At 58.1% G+C, this 18471-nt stretch overlaps 1 protein-coding gene across 2 annotated transcripts in view; it reads left to right on the plus strand.

Moving 5' to 3' along the window:
• DNAH17 (dynein axonemal heavy chain 17) overlaps positions 1-18471 on the plus strand; it is a 37606-nt gene that overhangs the window by 17274 nt on the left and 1861 nt on the right. Inside the window, exons 41-79 of one of the 2 annotated variants that reach the window (XM_040530693.1) lie at positions 84-221; positions 382-514; positions 792-919; positions 1028-1176; positions 1296-1578; positions 1704-1877; positions 2585-2792; positions 2874-3039; positions 3600-3702; positions 3865-4012; positions 4309-4400; positions 4557-4718; positions 4873-5037; positions 5187-5378; positions 5814-6080; positions 6538-6699; positions 7160-7393; positions 7698-7862; positions 7968-8063; positions 8174-8391; positions 8791-8998; positions 9311-9426; positions 9809-10001; positions 10104-10339; positions 10504-10626; positions 11290-11494; positions 11991-12155; positions 12262-12402; positions 12542-12712; positions 12900-13022; positions 13671-13864; positions 13976-14124; positions 14249-14376; positions 14664-14891; positions 15392-15583; positions 16171-16350; positions 16721-16903; positions 17832-18014; positions 18275-18418. In XM_040530693.1, the coding sequence (XP_040386627.1) occupies positions 84-221; positions 382-514; positions 792-919; positions 1028-1176; positions 1296-1578; positions 1704-1877; positions 2585-2792; positions 2874-3039; positions 3600-3702; positions 3865-4012; positions 4309-4400; positions 4557-4718; positions 4873-5037; positions 5187-5378; positions 5814-6080; positions 6538-6699; positions 7160-7393; positions 7698-7862; positions 7968-8063; positions 8174-8391; positions 8791-8998; positions 9311-9426; positions 9809-10001; positions 10104-10339; positions 10504-10626; positions 11290-11494; positions 11991-12155; positions 12262-12402; positions 12542-12712; positions 12900-13022; positions 13671-13864; positions 13976-14124; positions 14249-14376; positions 14664-14891; positions 15392-15583; positions 16171-16350; positions 16721-16903; positions 17832-18014; positions 18275-18418 (6645 nt within the window). Of the gene's footprint in view, positions 1-83; positions 222-381; positions 515-791; positions 920-1027; positions 1177-1295; positions 1579-1703; positions 1878-2584; positions 2793-2873; positions 3040-3599; positions 3703-3864; positions 4013-4308; positions 4401-4556; positions 4719-4872; positions 5038-5186; positions 5379-5813; positions 6081-6537; positions 6700-7159; positions 7394-7697; positions 7863-7967; positions 8064-8173; positions 8392-8790; positions 8999-9310; positions 9427-9808; positions 10002-10103; positions 10340-10503; positions 10627-11289; positions 11495-11990; positions 12156-12261; positions 12403-12497; positions 12713-12899; positions 13023-13670; positions 13865-13975; positions 14125-14248; positions 14377-14663; positions 14892-15391; positions 15584-16170; positions 16351-16720; positions 16904-17831; positions 18015-18274; positions 18419-18471 lie in introns of those variants that run through there. The other variant, XR_005813614.1, reaches the window with a different exon arrangement.

Here is an 18471-nt window from a genome sequence, read left to right on the forward strand (position 1 = left end):
CACCGCCGGGGCGCTGGCAGCTCCCTGGGGTCCTGCTGGGGCTGAGCCAGCTCCGCGTGGTCAGCGCCTGCTCTCCCTCCCAGATCATTAAGCAGTCCGTGCTGGAGCTGAAGCTGCAGGCGGAGGAGAGCTTCGTGCTGAAGGTGGTGCAGCTGGAGGAGCTGCTGCAAGTGAGGCACTCCGTCTTCGTCATCGGCAATGCTGGCTGCGGCAAGTCCCAGGTAGTGGCCACACGCGTCCCCGAGGTCTGCAGCAGCCTCGCCTGGGGCTGCCTGGACCTGGGCATGCTGCAGTGGACGGCAGCGAGGAGAAGGTGGTCAAAGGCTGCGGGCGCCCTTGCAGGTGCAGCCATCGTCACTGCACAAGTCCCCTCTCCCGCAGGTGCTGAGGTCGCTCAACAAGACTTACCAGAACATGAAGCAGAAGCCAGTCACTGTGGACCTTGACCCAAAAGCTGTGACCTGCGATGAGCTCTTTGGGATTATTCATCCAGCTACACGAGAGTGGAAGGACGGTGAGACACCAAGGCTGGCACAGGTGGTCACATGAAGGGTGGCACCTGGCACGTACAGCCAGCAAGCAAGCGGCGGGCACACAAACGCCCTCTAAGATGCATCTCTGAGAACACTTGTCTGTGAGTGGTGACAGCAGCGGGAAGGTCTCTCCTTGGGGCTCTTTGCTGGAGTGATGGGGAGAGGAGGGCGGGCGGGCGTGCGCAGGGGAGGCACCAGTCTGGCGTGTCCCCCCCAGCAAGCACGCTGCAACAACCCACGCGTCTCTTTGTGGGGCAGGCCTATTTTCTTCAACGATGCGTGACCTGGCCAACATCACGCATAAGGGGCCCAAGTGGATCATCCTCGATGGAGATATTGACCCTATGTGGATTGAGTCCCTGAACACGGTCATGGATGACAATAAGGTTGGTGCCATCACACCTGAGGAGCTTTGCTTGTGCAGTCAGCTTGCATTCACGCCTGCTCCCCAAAACTGGAGCCCCCCCCAGCCCATGATGGGCCACTTCCCTCAGGTTCTCACCTTGGCCAGCAATGAGCGCATCCCCCTCAACCCCACCATGCGGCTGCTCTTCGAGATCAGCCACCTGCGGACCGCCACGCCGGCCACGGTGTCCCGGGCGGGAATCCTCTACATCAACCCTGCGGACCTGGGCTGGAACCCGTGAGCACGGGGATGGGGATGGGGACAGGGATGGGGTGGGGATGGGGGCAAGGACAGGGATGGGACAGGTGGGCACCAGCCCCTGTGCTTGCCTGCAGCCCTGCCCATCCCTTCCACAGCGTTGTGACCAGCTGGATCGAGAAGAGGACCGTGCAGTCCGAGAAGGCCAATCTGATGATCCTGTTCGACAAGTACCTGCCCGTGTGTCTTGAAAAGCTCAAGTTTGGGTTCAAGAAGATCACCCCCATCCCTGAGATCACGGTGATACAGATGATCCTGTACCTGCTGGAGTGCCTCCTGACGCCGCAGAACACCCCGCCAGACTCACCCCGTGAGCTGTACGAGCTCTACTTCGTTTTTGCCTGCACCTGGGCCTTTGGCGGGGCCATGTTCCAGGACCAGGTACGGCCCCGCTGCACCTACCGGCAAGAGCCTCGCGCCCGCTTCCTCCCGCGGCCACGTCCCTGCGGGAAGGAAGAAGCCGCGATGGCCAGCTTCAGAGCTTTTCTCTGTTTGGTTCCTTCCAGCTCGTGGATTACCGTGTGGAGTTCAGCAAGTGGTGGGTGAACGAGTTCAAAACCATCAAGTTTCCTTCTCAGGGGACAATTTTTGACTATTACATTGATTCGGAAACAAAGAAATTCATGCCGTGGACTGAAAAAGTGCCAGCATTCAAACTCGATCCTGAAGTCCCTTTGCAGGTAATTCCCACAAACTGTCTGCATTTACATGTTTTATTTGTTTATTACCCAGTGGTGTTTCCCCCAAGCAACCGTGGGCAAGAGCACGCATCTGCAGTGGCGCAGGTACCTGGGCTGCCCCTGCTGCGGCGTGCTTTGCAGGAGGACGGCATCAGGCACGCCCCAGGGCTTGCTGTGTTTTGTTTTACTTCCATGTAAACCTCAGTGTGAGCTGCAAGTTGCAACTCTTCTTTTTTCAATTTCACTCTAACATGTGGCTTTACAGATTTTCATGAAATAATTATAACTATTACCTGAATGCAAAATGTACTTTAAAAATTATTTGCATGTATGTTTTGAAATGCTGTGATGAGGGAGGGATGGTTGCATCAAAGATGTCAAGGAAAAGGGAAATATCATGGCTGAACAGGGCAGGGACATGGGCAAGTTTCAGGAGCTTCAGTGTTGTTTTGTTTTGATGGTATGTTTTTCTGACAACTCCTATTTTGGGTCAGAAAGTTTTTACAATAACCAAGTACCTGAGACCTTTTGCTGTAGAGAGGGACCAGATTAGTATGGCAGGACGGTGTCTTTGGTTAGAGCAGCTGGTAGTGCCGGGAGAACTGGACAGCGGTCCGGAGGGAAGATCCCACCTCTGCAGGCAGACCCAGAGCTCGGCAGCGCAGGGTGAGCTCTGCAGGACCAAGAGCATGACTTCTTTTCCCCAGGCCTCCATGGTGCACACAACGGAGACCATCCGCATTCGCTACTTCATGGACATGCTGATGGAGAAACAGTGGCCAGTGATGCTGGCGGGGAATGCGGGGACGGGGAAATCGGTGCTAATGTGGGACAAGCTTGAAGCGCTCAGCACAGACGAGTACCTCGTGCAGTCCGTGCCCTTTAACTTCTACACCACCTCGGCCATGCTGCAGGGTAAGAGCTGGCCGCAGCCCGCCCTGTGCTGGGGGGGCCCCGCAGCATTGCCCCACCACAAACCCTCTCCTCCCACTGCAGCCATCCTGGAGAAGCCTCTGGAGAAAAAATCAGGGAGGAACTATGGTCCGCCGGGGACCAAGAGGCTCATCTACTTCATCGACGACATGAACATGCCCGAGGTAGACAAGTACGGCACCGTGGCACCGCACACGCTCATCCGGCAGCACATGGACCGTGGGCACTGGTAGGTGGCCGGCTGGTGGCATGGCCACTGCAGCTCGGTGATGCTCAGCCCGGAGGTGTGTCCTGTGGCACATCCATCAGGCCGATCCCTCCCGTCCCGGTGGAGGACCCGCAGCTGTGTCCCTGCTCGCGCTGCCTCCGGCGTCACACAGCCAGCAGAGCCGAGCAGCCCCGCTCAGCCCAGCCCGCTCAGCCCAGCAGCAGCTGCTGGGAAGTCTTCGGCAGAAGAATTTGGAAAACTGGCAGCTATCCCAAACCCTGCAGACCCATCCAAAGCAAATAGCCCCTGGCTGGGACCCCCCGGTGTAGCACATAGGGTTTGTTGGGAAGCGAGGAGGGGGTGATAAGTGCCAACTGCTGCAGGGTGTGCTTGGGGCCAGGGCTGGCCTTGGGGCGTGGGGAGGTCTTGGCACAGAGCACTGCCAAGAGCGCTGCCAGGCTTCACCGAGCACCAGGGAAGTGGGCACCCCTGCTCCCGTGTCCCCAGCTGAGCTCAGAGGGGCTGGTGGGGCTGGAGGAATGTGCCCCAGGGGAAACATCACTGTGATGGCCCTGGCACAGGTACGACAGGAACAAACTGACCCTGAAGGACATTCACAACTGCCAGTATGTGGCCTGCATGAACCCCACCGCGGGGTCCTTTACCATCGACTCCAGGCTGCAGGTACGCAGGGCGCGCAGTGCCTGGGGGCCGTGCCCAGCAGTGCCACTCTCCTGGGACAGCGGCTGCGCCCCAGCCCGGGGTTGGAGAGCCCCGTGGTGCTGGCTGGCTCCGTCAGCCCCTGCAGGGCAATGCTCCTGCCTGAGTCTCTGCTTCTTGCTGCAGCGACACTTCTGCATCTTTGCCGTGAGCTTCCCTGGCCACGAAGCACTGCTGACCATTTACAGCGCCATCCTCACCCAGCACCTGGCTCTGCAGAAGGTGCCGGTGGCTGTGCAGAGGCTGCAGGCCCAGCTGGTGGCGGCAGCGCTGGGTGAGCCCCTGCCACCTCGGGTGGGGAGGGCAGTGCGCGGCAGCCCCTGCGTCGCGTGCCCTGTGCCAGGGTCCCGGCAGCAGAGGGTGGGTGGCACCTCCACCCCGTGGCACCGAGCAAAGAAAGCCTCACCTCCTCCCTTTATCCAATTTACGTTGAGAATGCAGCACTGTGTCCCTAGGGGTTGTGCTGCTGAAGTCTCAGGAATCACGGGATGGGGGTAGCGCCGAGCGAGGTGCGGCCACCCCGTGGTCCCAGAGCCCTGCCCGCCCGCTCACCCCATGTCCTGCCCACAGCCCTGCACCAGCGGGTCACCTCCACCTTCTTGCCCACGGCCATCAAGTTCCACTACCTCTTCAACCTCCGGGACCTCTCCAACATATTCCAGGTACCGGTGGGGCTGTTCCCTTTAAAACACACTTAGTCCGTGATTTCCTTTGCTGTATGTCCTTGTAAGTACCCCGACCTTTTCCCAAAGCTGACTTCTTAAACTCTGAGTAGCAGCAAAGTAAACCTAGAGGACTGAGGGATTTGTATTTGCCAGGGCTTGCTGTTCTCCACCCCCGAATGCCTGAAGAGTCCCATTGACCTGGTGCGGCTCTGGCTCCACGAAGCCGAGCGGGTCTATGGAGACAAGCTCATTGACGAAAAGGATCAAAAAAGCTTTGGAAAAATGCTAACCGACACCTGTAAAAAATTCTTTGATGTAAGTTGTGCTGGAAAACAAGGGAGCGTCCCAGCCCAACACGGCTGCGTCGCAGGATGAGCTCAGCCGGAGCGCGTGGCCGTGCCGGGAGCGCTGCGTGGGGGCAGGCGGGGTCCCTGCGCCTCATGCCCAGCGCTGCCCCTGCCTCTCCCAGGACCTCAGCGAGGACCTGGTGTTCGCCAAGCCCAACATCTACTGCCACTTCGCCCAGGGCATCGGGGAGCCCAAGTACCTGCCGGTGCCAAGCTGGCCGTCGCTGAACAAGCTGCTGGGAGAAGCCTTAGAGAACTACAACGAGGTCAACGCTGTGATGAATTTGGTGAGCGCCCTGCCGCGGGACGTCTGCGTCAAGGCAGCGCGTAGGCACCGCTGTGACATCGCTCTCAGTCAGCTCCGTGCGATTAGGGGCGTTCACAGCGTTTGGTGCTGTGATTCAGAATATTAATCCTTCTCTTGTGTTTTCTTTAGGTGCTCTTTGAAGACGCGGTGTCTCATATTTGCAGAATTAGTCGGATCTTAGAGTCTCCCCGAGGGAATGCGCTGCTGGTGGGAGTAGGAGGCAGCGGGAAGCAAAGCCTTTCGCGGCTAGCAGCTTACATTAGCTCTCTAGATGTGTTTCAGATGACGCTGAGGAAGGGATACAGCATCCCAGACCTTAAGGTGAGTGTGGTTTTCCTCCCACGCCTCCTTGGGTGGCACAGCGTGCTGGCAGGGGCAGAGCATGCAAACGCTCTGCAGCAAGCTCTGTCTGAGGTGGGCACACCAGGGCACCCTGCTCTACCCTGTGCACGTCTGCACTGCCTGGGCTGCACAAAGGTGCCTGATGAACTGGCCTGCTCCCCACGGCCACAGTGTTCCCCAACCAGGGGGTGGGCAAGAGCAGCCCGTAGGGCGGGTGCAACGTGGGCAGCCCCGTCTGAGCACACAGCATCAGGCACCCCGCACCTTCCCAAGCACAGCCCCTGCCTCCCCGAGGGGCGCCAGGCTGGTCACAGGGCACGTGGCGTGGCACTGTCCCTGCACGATGCCGGGTGCCATGCCTGGTTCTGCTCCGGAACGGCCACAGAGGTCTGACGGCTCCTCTCCCCTGCCCAGCTGGACCTCGCCTCCCAGTACATCAAGGCAGCCGTGAAGAACATCCCCACCGTGTTCCTGATGACGGACTCCCAAGTTGCCGAGGAATCGTTCTTGGTCTTAATCAATGACTTCTTGGCATCCGGGGAGGTGCCGGGGCTTTTTGAGGATGATGAACTGGAAAACATTATCAGTGCCATGAGGCCGCAAGTGAAGTTTCTCGGATTGCAAGACTCAAGGGAAAACTGCTGGAAATTATTTATAGAAAAAGTCAGGCGTCAGTTAAAGGTAGGTGTGCACCCACAAAGGGTGTTTTGCAAGTGCTCTGACGTGCTTAATCCAAAATCTGTTTGCAAACATGACAGAGAATACTGTGGTTTCATTATGCTGTAATGAGTCCAAGCGAAAGACATTTTCAAAGCATCCTCAGCCAACTGCGAGCCCCGCGGCCCCAGGGGCGCAGCTGCTGACGCCCACGTCCTTACCTCTCAAGCAGAGGGGGTGCGAGCGGCCTCCTGGCACTCGCAGGGAGGCCAGCACCGGCACCGTGGCTGCGGCTGGCGGAAGGACCGGTGCCGGCCCAGCCCCTGCTGAGCAGAGCGGGGCACGCAGCTGCACACCGGCCCTGGGAACAGGGAAGGGACTTGAGTGGGTGGGAGGCAAAGCCTCGGCATTCACCAGCGCCGCGTGCAGCAGTGGGGAGCAGGTGGCACTGCCACCCCACTCAGCAGCACCGCCTGCCCAGGTGATCCTGTGCTTCTCCCCCGTGGGCTCCACGCTGCGGGTGCGGGCGAGGAGGTTCCCTGCCGTGGTCAACTGCACAGCCATCGACTGGTTCCACGAGTGGCCCGAGGATGCCCTGGTGTCCGTCAGCAGCAGGTTCCTGGAGGAAACAGGGGACATCGAGGTGAGCGCCGCAGGGGTCCCGGGTCAGGGCACGCCGCGCCGTGAGGGGAGCAGCAGCTGCATTCTGCTCCCTGCTCATGGCAGCGAACCCGGGGATGGGGAGTGGGGACAAGCTCCCAGCTGGCGCTGGTGTCAGAGGCTGCAGCCTCACGCGGTGCACGTGGGACGAAATTCTTGTCCTTAAAAAGACACCACAATTAACAGCCAGGACCAGCTTTTCCACAGTGCAGCACAGGCTAACCTGGGTGATGGGAGTCTGGGGAAAACCAAAGCAGGGCTTGAGAACGAACGTTCTTGTTGTGACCACCTACATTTTTCAGCCATGTGCTGTGCTGCTATCAAGAAGCAGCGCTCTGCCTGCCGGCTTCTGCCGCTAGATGCGTAGCTAACGTTGCACAAACACTTGGTTTTACCCCTCATGTGTGTGCTTCAGCAGTGCTCACTGTGGTGTTCTGATGCAGCCCGAGGTCAAGGTCTCCATCAGCCAGTTCATGTCCTACGTCCACACAAGTGTCAAGGAGATGTCTCAGATCTACCTGGCCACAGAGAGACGCTATAATTACACCACACCGAAGACCTTCCTGGAGCACATAAAGCTCTACCAAAACCTGCTCTCTAAAAAGAGGAGTGAGCTCATTGCCAAGATCGAGCGGCTGGAGAACGGCTTGATGAAGCTGCAGAGCACAGCGTCGCAGGTGCCTGCTCCCGTCCTGGGGCGAGACAGTGGGAGCGAGCAGGGCAACGAGAGCTGGGCACTCAGCAGAGCTTGCCCCACAAAGAGCTCTCGGCTCGGGTGATGGGCCGCCTTGGCTGCTGGGGTGGGATCGCACAGGCAGCGGTGCAGCCCCTACCGAAGAGCTCAGCAGCTCCCATGGGAGCACAGCAGTGCAGGGCTGCCGGCCAGGGGTTCCTGCAGGGTGGTCACAGTGGCCGGGGATCTGAGCCATACCAAGCTGCTGCTGCAAGGCATCCAACCCACTCCCATCCTCCTCCATCCAGGTGGACGACCTGAAAGCCAAACTGGCGATCCAGGAGGCAGAACTGAAGCAGAAGAATGAGGACGCAGATAAACTGATCCACGTGGTGGGCGTCGAAACGGAGAAGGTCAGCAAGGAGAAAGCCATCGCTGATGAGGAGGAGCTGAAGGTCCAGGCCATCAACACAGTACGCAGGCTGGGGCAGCACGAGCTCTGTCAGCACCGTGGCGCTGTGGCCGTAGCCAGCACTGAGCACAGCTGCTCACCCTGTCCCATCCCCTTGCCTCCCCAGAATGTGGCTGAAAAGCGGCGAGCCTGTGAGACCGACCTGGCGAAGGCAGAGCCCGCGCTCATCGCCGCCCAGGAGGCCCTCAACACTCTCAACAAGGTGTGAGAGCCCGCGGCGGGGTGCGGCTCCCCAGGGGTACCAGCACTGCTCTGGGACCCCAGCCCTCCCCTGTGCCAGGCGATGCTCAGCAGCCCCTGGTCCCTTCCCAGAACAACCTGACAGAGCTGAAGTCCTTCGGGTCCCCACCCCAAGCGGTGGTGAATGTCACGGCAGCCGTGATGATCCTGACAGCGCCCAACGGCAAGATACCAAAGGATAAGAGCTGGAAGGCGGCAAAGGTCATGATGGGAAAAGTAGACACCTTCCTTGATGCCTTGAAGAAGTTTGACAAGGAGCATATCCCAGAGGCGTGCCTCAAGGCGTTTCAGTGAGTGCCACCCGGGAAGGACCGGCACGGGGCTGGGGACAGACAGCTCTCCGAAGGGCCCCGGGTGACACTGCCTGGGGAGAGCCCTGGCCACGAGCACACCCGGGGGCACCAGCCCCACTCTGCCGCAGCCTCACCGCCCCCACTACCTCCTGCCCCAGCCCGTGACAAAGCATCCTCATGCACCTCTGCTCTGGAGACCCTGAGCAGCACCCGGGTTTGGGGACGGGATGGGGTGCCAGCGGGACGCAGGTGCCGGCTGCTCAGCACCGAGCACCAAACCCAGACACAGGCTCTGCCCTCCAAAACTGCGCCCATGAGCTGCGCCAAGTGGAGCGGGACAGGAGCCACCGCTGGCCTCGGCGGGGAGGCTAAGCGCAGCATGTTCTCCCTCTCCAGGCCCTACCAGTCAGACCCCAGCTTTGATCCAGAGTTTATAACGTCAAAGTCAACGGCCGCGGCAGGTCTGTGCTCCTGGTGTTTAAACATCGTCCGCTTCTATGAGGTGTACTGTGACGTGGAGCCCAAGCGGCAGGCGCTCGAGGAAGCGAACGCAGAGCTGGCAGAGGCGCAAGAAAAACTCAGTCGCATTAAGAACAAGATCGCAGTAAGTGCGCGCTGCCTCCCGGGCAGTCCCCATCCAGGGCTGGCTGCTGGAGCCCGCGGCTGTTTGCTTTGGCCGGCGTCCACCATGGCTCCAGATCAGCTGCTAACCATTCAGCTGCGGGCCACGGAGAGATGCCAGCAATGAATTAGAATGATTCTTATCATTTGCACAGCCCAGAGTCCAGGTGCTGTGTCTTCTCAACAGGGACTGCAAGCTCATTAGAGCCTGCAAAGCTTTCTCCTGGCCTGCAAGCTTGCTGCAGTTGCATTTTGTATGTGTGGGAGCTAACTGTAAATGTGTTGTCTTTTGAAGGACCTGAATGCCAACTTGGCAACTCTCACTGCACAGTTTGAGAAAGCTACGGCTGAGAAAATCAAATGTCAGCAAGAGGCTGATGCAACTAACAGAGTCATCACACTAGCAAACAGGTACTGTGCAAGCACGGGCTCCAGCAGCATGGGGCTGGGGGCAAGCAGCTGGCACCGCCTGCTGCTCCCTGCCTTGCCTTGCTCCCTCCAACATTGACCTTTGGGTCAATGCCAGATTCAGACCCCTCACTTCACCCAGATTAAAAATTCCCACATGTGAATTGGGCCAGAAACTCGCAGCAATGCGGTGGGGCAGGATGGTGCAGCCGCAGAGCTGTGGGCCCTGAGGCAAAGGCAGCCCACAGCCCGAGCTTCCCCTCTGCCAAATTCACAAGCAGAGCTGGGTTCATTGAACCGGGCGTTTGGCGAGGGCTGCACTGCGTGTCCCGGCTGGGTCCCTGCACTGTGCCGGCAGCAGCTGCTGTCTGCTCCAACCCTGCAGGTTCATTGGGGGGCTGGCGTCCGAAAATGTTCGCTGGGCTGAGTCGGTGGAGATGCTCAGAGAGCAGGAGAAGACGCTGTGCGGGGACGTGCTGCTCATCTCCGCCTTCGTGTCCTATGTCGGCTACTTCACCAAGAAGTACAGGGCCGAGCTGATGGAGAAGTACTGGATCCCCTACCTCGAGGCGCTGAAGGTGAGCGGCTGCGGAGCCCCCTGGGCAGCTCTACCCCCTGCCCCAGCACCGAGGGGCCCACGCTGCTCGCGGGCCGGGCACCCAACATCCCCCCCATGGCAGGTGCCCATCCCCACCACCCCGGGGCTGGACCCCCTCAGCCTCCTCACCGATGCTGCCGACGTGGCTGCGTGGAGCAACCAGGGGCTGCCCAGTGACCGCACGTCCACCGAGAACGCCACCATCCTCTGCAACACCCAGCGGTGGCCGCTGGTCGTGGACGCCCAGCTGCAGGGCATCAAGTGGATCAAGAACAAATACAGGGAGGAGCTGAAAGCCATCCAGCTGGGCCAGAGGAGGTGAGTTGGGGGGCCAGCTGCCCTCCCCCTGTGCCCCACGGGCTCTGCACGCCCATCGGAACCAAGGCACCTGAGAGCAACAGGGGCCAGGGTGCGCTGCAGGGTCTGGCTTGGGGGGCATTTGCCCAACCTCACCACGAGCCCCCCTCCCTGCCCGGCTGCAGCTACCTGGACACCATCGAGCAGGCGGTTTCTGAAGGACACACGCTGCTGATCGAGGACATCGGTGAGACAGTGGAGCCTGTGCTGGACCACCTGCTGGGCAGGAACACCATCAAGAAGGGCAGGTTGGCACGCACACTTGTCTCTGGTGGCCAAGGAGTTGTACGTGCTGGGAGACCCACTGCTGCCCTAAAATGTCTGTTTATGCCCCATTTGCATGACAGCAGCTGGGGCCGGATCCATCCCCCATTCACATGGGAGCCCCATGCCACATCCCTCACTTTTCTCACGGTCTACATTTGTAGTCAATGGGACTTTGGGGCTGTTCTGGTCCACTGAGTCTGGTTCATTTAGTGATTTAAGAAGACCATGTTTCCCAGTGCACCTGCAGGATAAAGCCTGATAAACCAGGATGTTTCTTCCCAGCAGACACGGGCGCGTGGTCAGTGATGGGGCTCTTGCCCCATATCCCACACCGCGTTGGCACTCCCAGCCCTGACACAGGAGCACTGCCCGCACCGGCTGTGGCCGCGGGGAGCTGCACCCCTGGTGGCCTTCCCTGGGCTCATGGTGCGGTGCCCACAACATCAGGAGCCCAGAAGCAGCCTCAGATTCCCTCTGCTCCTCGGTCCTTTGCCCAGGCTGTTTTGGCTCTTCTGCCCTTGCTGTGCCACTTCCCGAGCAGAGAAAAACATCTTGAGGGGCTGGAAACAGCACATGGGGGGAGGGCTTCTCTCTTTCAGAAGTCACTGCCAAATCTACAGAAATTAATCTAATTGCCTGAACAGATACATTAAGATAGGCGATAAAGAAGTGGAGTATCACCCGCGCTTCCATCTGATCCTGCACACCAAGTACTTCAACCCTCACTACAAGCCCGAGATGCAGGCGCAGTGCACCCTGATCAACTTCCTGGTGACCCGCGAGGGGCTGGAGGACCAGCTGCTGGCCGCCGTCGTGGCCAAGGAGCGCCCGGACCTGGAGGACCTGAAGGTGCGTGGCCGGCGGCGGAGGCTGCGGCAGCGGGGAGACAGCTTCTCTCTGCTGACCGATTCCTTTGTGTGTTCTGGGGGGCTGGGGGTTGGCTTGTTTGTTTTTGTGGTTGCTTTTGCTTATTTATTGATCTATTGGTCTGTTTATTTATCGTTCGTGGGTTTTGTTCTCCCCGTGCCTGCTGCCTGCAGTGCGCTCGCTGCTGCGCCTGCGTCCGTGCGGCCGCCCTTCGGGGGCCTCATGAGCTGGGGTTGTTTTCTCGGGGACCTATCACTCAGCCAGCCAGTGCATCCCCTTGTCCAGTGTTGTGCTTGTAAACAGAGGATTTATAATTAATACAGAAGAAGATAAAGCCAGCAAAACTGCTAATGAGCTGCAGTCTACCGCACGCTCTTTGATAGGGAGCTCCTAGCGCAGATCCTGGCCAGCAATGCCGGGGGGGGGTCACCGCAGGCTCTTGAAAGGGTCACGGCTCTCCTGGGCATTGGCATTGCAGGCAAATCTCACAAAAAGCCAGAACAAGTTTAAGATCAACCTGAAGGAGCTGGAGGACTCCCTGCTCGCCCGGCTTTCTGCCGCATCAGGGAACTTCCTGGGGGACACCGCACTGGTGGAGAACCTGGAGACAATGAAGCGCACGGCCATGGAAATCGAGGAGAAAGTAGGCGAGCTGCCCCCACGCCGGGAGCAGCGGCCCCGTGGGCACCAGTGGGAGATCGGGCGCTGCCTCGGGGTGCGGCAGTAACACCGTGCTCATGGGCCTCCAGGTGAAAGAAGCGAAAGTCACAGAAGGTGAAATAAACATTGCTAGGGAGAACTACAGGCCAGCGGCAGAAAGAGCATCCCTACTGTACTTCATCCTGAGCGACCTCAACAAAATCAACCCCATCTACCAGTTCTCCCTAAAGGTGAGCATAAAGCGAGGCGGTAATTGATCTGTATGGGACAGGCGTTTTGGGGATGCGGGAGGTTCGGTGTTCCAGCATTTATGCTTCCAATAAAGCACTCAGGAGCACAGGTGCCGAGCCCACCCTGGCTCTCCATTAGGCCTTCAACGTGGTCTTTGAGAAAGCCATTCAGCGAACAACTCCGGCCGAGGACGTCAAGCAAAGGGTGATCAACCTGACAGACGAGATCACCTACTCAGTCTTCATGTACACTGCACGGGGACTCTTTGAGAGAGACAAACTCATTTTCCTGGCCCAGGTTGCCTTCCAGGTAATACGAGCAAATGCATCAGGCTGCTGTTTTGTAGTATCTTTTCTGATTTTGTGTTATTTTAGACACATTCTCCTACCGCTGTGCTGCCACTGGAGGCTCAGGAGCTTCTTGCCCAGTGCATGCTGTGCCGCAGGGCTGCAGGCTACTGTGCAGCAGCCACAACAACGCTCTCCCTTCTCACCAGATCCTGGCCATCAAGAAAGAAGTGAGCCCGCTGGAGCTAGACTTCCTCTTGCGCTTCCCTTTCAAGGCCGGCATTGCGTCCCCTGTGGACTTCCTGCAGTCCCAGGGGTGGGGAGGCATCAAGGTGGGTCCTGAGTTCACCATCGGTGCTGGTGCAGTCCCAAGCGCGGTGTGGCAGCGGGTTCGGGCTGAGCCGTGGCACCCAGGGAGGGAGCGCAGAGCCAACACCAGCTGCAGGTGGTGAGAGGTGGCTCCTCCTGGCCCCACGAGACAGCGGGAAGGAGCAGGGGCAGCGGTGCTGAGAATGGGTGCTGAGTCCAGCCGCTGCCTGACAGGCTCCAGAGGCAGCACCTCCCACTGCACTCGCTGTGCCCTGCCTTTCCTGCTCATGCTAGGGGAGGGCGTAAGGGAAAATGGACAAAAGATCGCTCTCAACAGCAAAACAATGTTTACGGTCAAGTTGTGTTTTGCTGCAGTTTGGGCCATCATCAGTAGCTGCGTCCCCCCCGTGTGGCCTGCTTCTTGTCCCATGAAGGGATGTCCCAGACATGCCCCCACATTCAGCACCCCCGTTCCACTGGCACCCTGCACACCTGGGGGGGGGGGGGGGGCCATTCCCCTCCTCACCCTGAAACAGCCGTGCCCAGCACCGGGCCGCTCTCACAGCTGCCAGGACCCGTCTGTGGCACCACGCGCCCGGTGGTGCGGTGACCCCCGAGCCGGGTGGAGCAGCGCCCAGCGAGGGTCCCATCTTCCTCTGCCGGACCTGCAGGCCCTCTCGGAAATGGATGAGTTCAAGAACTTGGATAGTGACATCGAGGGCTCAGCAAAGCGATGGAAAAAATTTGTCGAGTCTGAGGTGCCCGAGAAGGAGGTGTTCCCGAAGGAGTGGAAGAACAAAACGGCCCTGCAGAAGCTGTGCATGCTGCGGTGCATGCGGCCGGACAGGATGACCTACGCCGTCAGGTGCCCAAAACCCGCCCAGCTTGTGCAGCTCAGCTCCTCCCCAGCGAGAGGCCGTGTCTCCAGCAAGCGCATTTGTTCCCGGCTCACATGTGGGGCTTTGCCTTTCTGTAGGAACTTTGTGGAAGAGAAGATGGGCAGCAAGTTTGTGGAAGGAAGAAGTGTTGAGTTCTCCAAGTCATACGAGGAGAGCAGCCCCTCCACACCCGTGTTTTTCATTCTCTCCCCTGGCGTCGACCCTCTGAAGGACGTGGAAGCCCTGGGTAAGTTGGTTCCTCAGCCAGCACCAGTTCACAAAGGCTTTGGTTTGGTGCTCGTTTAATGGCAGGAGCTGCACAGCCCCATCTTCCTAACAAAATATGCATTGTGGCTGTCTCCCCTCCCCAGGCAGGAAGCTGAACTTCACCATCGACAATGGGAGGATCCACAACGTCTCGCTGGGGCAGGGCCAGGAGGTGGTGGCAGAACGCGCGCTGGAGGTGGCGGCCGAGCAGGGGCACTGGGTCATCCTGCAGGTGGGTGGGGGCTGCCCGGCCCCATGGCACCGCAATGCCCCGGGAGCTGGGGTCCCAAACGCAGCCCAGCTGAGTGTGCAGAGGCCCGCAGCACTGCCGGCCTGGCGTGGGGAGCCCCGCATGCTGGTTTCTCAGCGCTCCCCACACTGCAGCAGCAGCGCTGCCTGGGTTGCTGTGGCATCCCCAGCCCGAGCAGCACCACATCGCGCTGCAGCTGCTCCCTGCACAGCAGCGATTCCCGAGGCTGAGTTTCAGAGCACACCGTACAGCAGGGCTCTGTGTTGCAGAACATCCACCTGGTGGCACGCTGGCTGGGCACGCTGGAGAAGCGGGTGGAGCGGCACGGCATGGGCAGCCACGCAGACTACCGGGTGTTCATGAGTGCCGAGCCGGCCCCCAGCGCCGAGACACACATCATCCCGCAGGGCCTGCTGGAGAACGCCATCAAAATCACCAACGAGCCGCCCACTGGCATGTACGCCAACCTGCACAAAGCCCTCGACCTCTTCTCCCAGGTACCTGCACCCTGCTCCCCCCGTGCTGCCCCCCCACTGCTGCCGGCTCCCCCGGTCCCGGCCGTGCAGCCCCGGTGCCAAGCCCCCATCGGTGCTGTGCCAGGAGCCAGACCCAGGCACCTTCACACGGGCGTCGGGGAGAGCTGGAGCCCCCGGGGCTGCCGGGGCTGGGTGGGCGCTGGGAAGGCTGCTGGCTTGCCCCAGAGCCGGGCGGCACCGCGCTGCCCCAACCAGCCAGCCAAGCATGCCGGGGGTGTGAGCCTGAGCATGTCTGTGTGTATAAATTCCTCATTTCTTTAATGAACAATCAAGCGCAATAATTAACTAGTCAGCAAGCCTTTAAAAGATAAGTTTATGTATTGTTTTTTTTCTTTTCTTTTTAGATATACTCTCTTCAGTTCTGCTTTGCCATCACCTGTAAATTTTCTTCAACAGACAGAGGGCTGATGGTGATATTCGCTTTTTCACTTGCAAACCCACTCTCATTTCTTCCACTGCAGGACACATTAGAGATGTGCAGCAAAGAGATTGAGTTCAAATGCATCCTGTTTGCACTCTGCTACTTCCACGCTGTGGTGGCAGAGCGGCGCAAGTTTGGTGCTCAGGGCTGGAACAGGTCTTACCCCTTCAATAACGGTGACCTGACCATATCGATTAACGTCCTGTACAATTACCTGGAGGCCAGCCCAAAGGTAAGGTCCTTACAAAGCAACCACACCTCAGGGGAAGGAACAAAGCACTGGTTTGCTGCACAAACGCCTCCTCTTGTGGGAACTGTGCAGCAGGGCTGTGGCACGCACGCATTGAGCACGCGTTGGGAGCAGAGCACACACTGGCTCGGGCCCCTGGCTTGGTTGTTGTGTTGGTTTTTTTTAAACACGCCTTTCTACCCAGAACACAAAGCATGCCCCAAGAACGGCGGTGCAAGGAGCAGGCTTGGGCTTCCCACGCTGAGCGGAGCCCTGCCCAGCCATGCCCTTCAGCCGCGCGCACTGCTGACCCGAGTAAAGCCAGAGGGCAGGGTGCAGGAGCGCCGTGGCCGAGCCCAGACGGGGACGGGGCAATCTGTGGGCGAGCACAAGACGCCTCCATGGCCACAGTCCCGTGTCCTGTTCCATTTTGCTTCTGCAGGACCTGGGGCACTGCCACATCCATGGGTCAAACTGAGAGCTCGTGTGGCTCTACAGCGATGCATGCAGCCACCCTCACGTCCTGCAAGGGGCTTCTTGGAGCCCCACAGGCAACAGGAAGCTCCTTGGGAGCATCTATCTCCTTGTAGGTACCGTGGGATGATCTCCGGTACCTCTTTGGTGAAATTATGTACGGTGGGCACATCACAGACGACTGGGACCGCCGGCTGTGTCGGACTTACCTGAGTGAATACATCAGTGCAGAGATGCTGGACGGGGAACTGTACTTAGCTCCAGGATTTTTGATCCCTCCCAGCTTGGATTACAAGGTAAGATAGACCTCTCTCATCATAGGCTGTGGTAATTAGCATTACAATTTGCTGTGGAAAACCACTGCTCTGGATTAAGGCATGCTAGTCACAGTTCCCTTGTGCAAACCAAGAGAGGGAGTGTAGGAAAAAAAGTGCCTTTTCAATCCAGTGGAAACAGGCAGAATCACTGGAAAAATGATTCTTGTGGCTGGTGTGGTAAGGAAAAGACTTATTTAAGACAAGTGGAAAATCATCTTAAATAAGCAACGCCAACTAGCTGTGAAGCACCATCAGCAGAAAAACAATGATGCACTTTCAAGGCTGAAGTGAAACTCTGCTCATATGTAAGTAGCCGCTGAAGTGACATCAGTAACTGCCTCGTGCTCAGGGCTACCACGAGTACATCGATGACAACCTGCCCCCAGAGAGCCCCTACTTGTACGGCCTTCACCCCAACGCAGAGATCGGCTTCCTGACCGTCACTTCGGAGAGGCTTTTTCGGACAGTTTTAGAAATGCAGCCCAAAGAATCGGATGCTGGAGGAGGTGCCGGTGTCTCCCGGGAGGAAAAGGCAAGTGAAGCTTCTGCTTCTTTACAGCAAACACGGGGGCTGCAGAGGCCATGAGGGGGCTGGCTGGGGAGGGCAGAGACAGGCCCCCGCACAGCCACCCCGAGAATGCAAGCGGCAGGGACAACCGATCCCTGCCAGTGCAGGAGAGCGCAGAGGTGCAATGCCAGCACAGCAGCAGGCTGCACGCTGTCAGCCTGGCACAGGGGGGGCTGCCAGCTCAGCGCTCACGAGCTGGATGCTCCTCCAAGGAGGTTTTATTTGAGTGTGTTTGCACTGGCTTTGTGCGTCCATGCTCTCCCTTCCATTTGGTACTGGCAATGTAATTGAAGCAAGCACCTCGCCCCTCTACAGCTGCTGAGTTGCAGCACTGCCACCGCAGCCAGGGGCCTGAAGCCAGGGCACACAGCGTGGTGCCACGGTCACCCTCAGGGCCATTAGCTGCGCTCTTCCAGCACCTCTGTGAAACCCAGAGGGTAGAAACGCTGCCCACCAGTTTGCGTGTGTTTACTCAGCATGAACACAGGGTGCAGTTACAAGAGGCAGCAGTGTTCAGAAAGGTTACTCTGACAGGTAGAGACGTGCCAAAGGCGAAGTGTGGCTCACGCACAGCATCCTCAGCAGCTAGAGCATGCTTAGTAACTTCCTTTCATGATGACAACTACTAAAAATACAGAATTTTTCATTTTTTTTAGTCTTCCTTCTGACTCCTTGGATTTTACAGTTGAATTTCAGTCATCTTAGCTTGAGATCTTATCTTCCGAGCTATTAACACGGAGCTGCAGCTTTTTAAGATTCAAGAGTAGTTACTAAAAATATAGAGAATTACTAACAAAGGAGGAAGCATAGGAAAGCACAAAGGCAGAAAAAGAAAAAACTTGCAGCATTTTTTTCCCTAGATAAGAGGAGTTTTATGGTCTGTTCTTTCCAGGTGAAGTCAGTGCTAGACGAGATCATTGAGAAGCTGCCAGAGCCATTCAACATGATGGAGATCATGGCTAAAGTGGAGGACAAGACACCGTACGTGGTGGTTGCCTTCCAGGAATGTGAAAGGATGAACATCTTGACCCACGAAATCAGGCGCTCTCTGAAAGAATTAGATCTAGGACTAAAGGTATGCATTTAGGTAGCTGGCTAAGACGTACCTCTCCCTCCCAAATAATTTCTCGTGATTTGCAAATGGCTGTTGCTTGTTTCAAACCCTGACTTGTACAAACCACCTGGCTACCATTGCTCACGCTCTTACACATCCCATCACGTGAGGTACAGTCCAGCAGTACCAGCCCTGTGCTTTGCACTGGGTTTGAAATCAAATACTTCCATCAGTCTTGCTTTTTCCAGATAAAACTGCCCAGACTTTTCTCTTTTTTAAAGGGAGAACTAACGATTACATCAGATATGGAAGAGCTGGCAACCGCTCTCTTCTACGACAACGTGCCCGAATCGTGGACGCGTTACGCCTACCCCTCTCTTCTTAGCTTAGGAGCGTGGTATGCAGACTTGCTCCTTCGGATCAGGGTGAGCAGATTTCTTTTGAATGTTAAATCTTGTGGACCAAGCAGATAGCACAG

This window comes from Cygnus olor, chromosome 18 (assembly GCF_009769625.2).
Source record: "Cygnus olor isolate bCygOlo1 chromosome 18, bCygOlo1.pri.v2, whole genome shotgun sequence".
Taxonomy (NCBI): Eukaryota; Metazoa; Chordata; class Aves; order Anseriformes; family Anatidae; genus Cygnus; species Cygnus olor.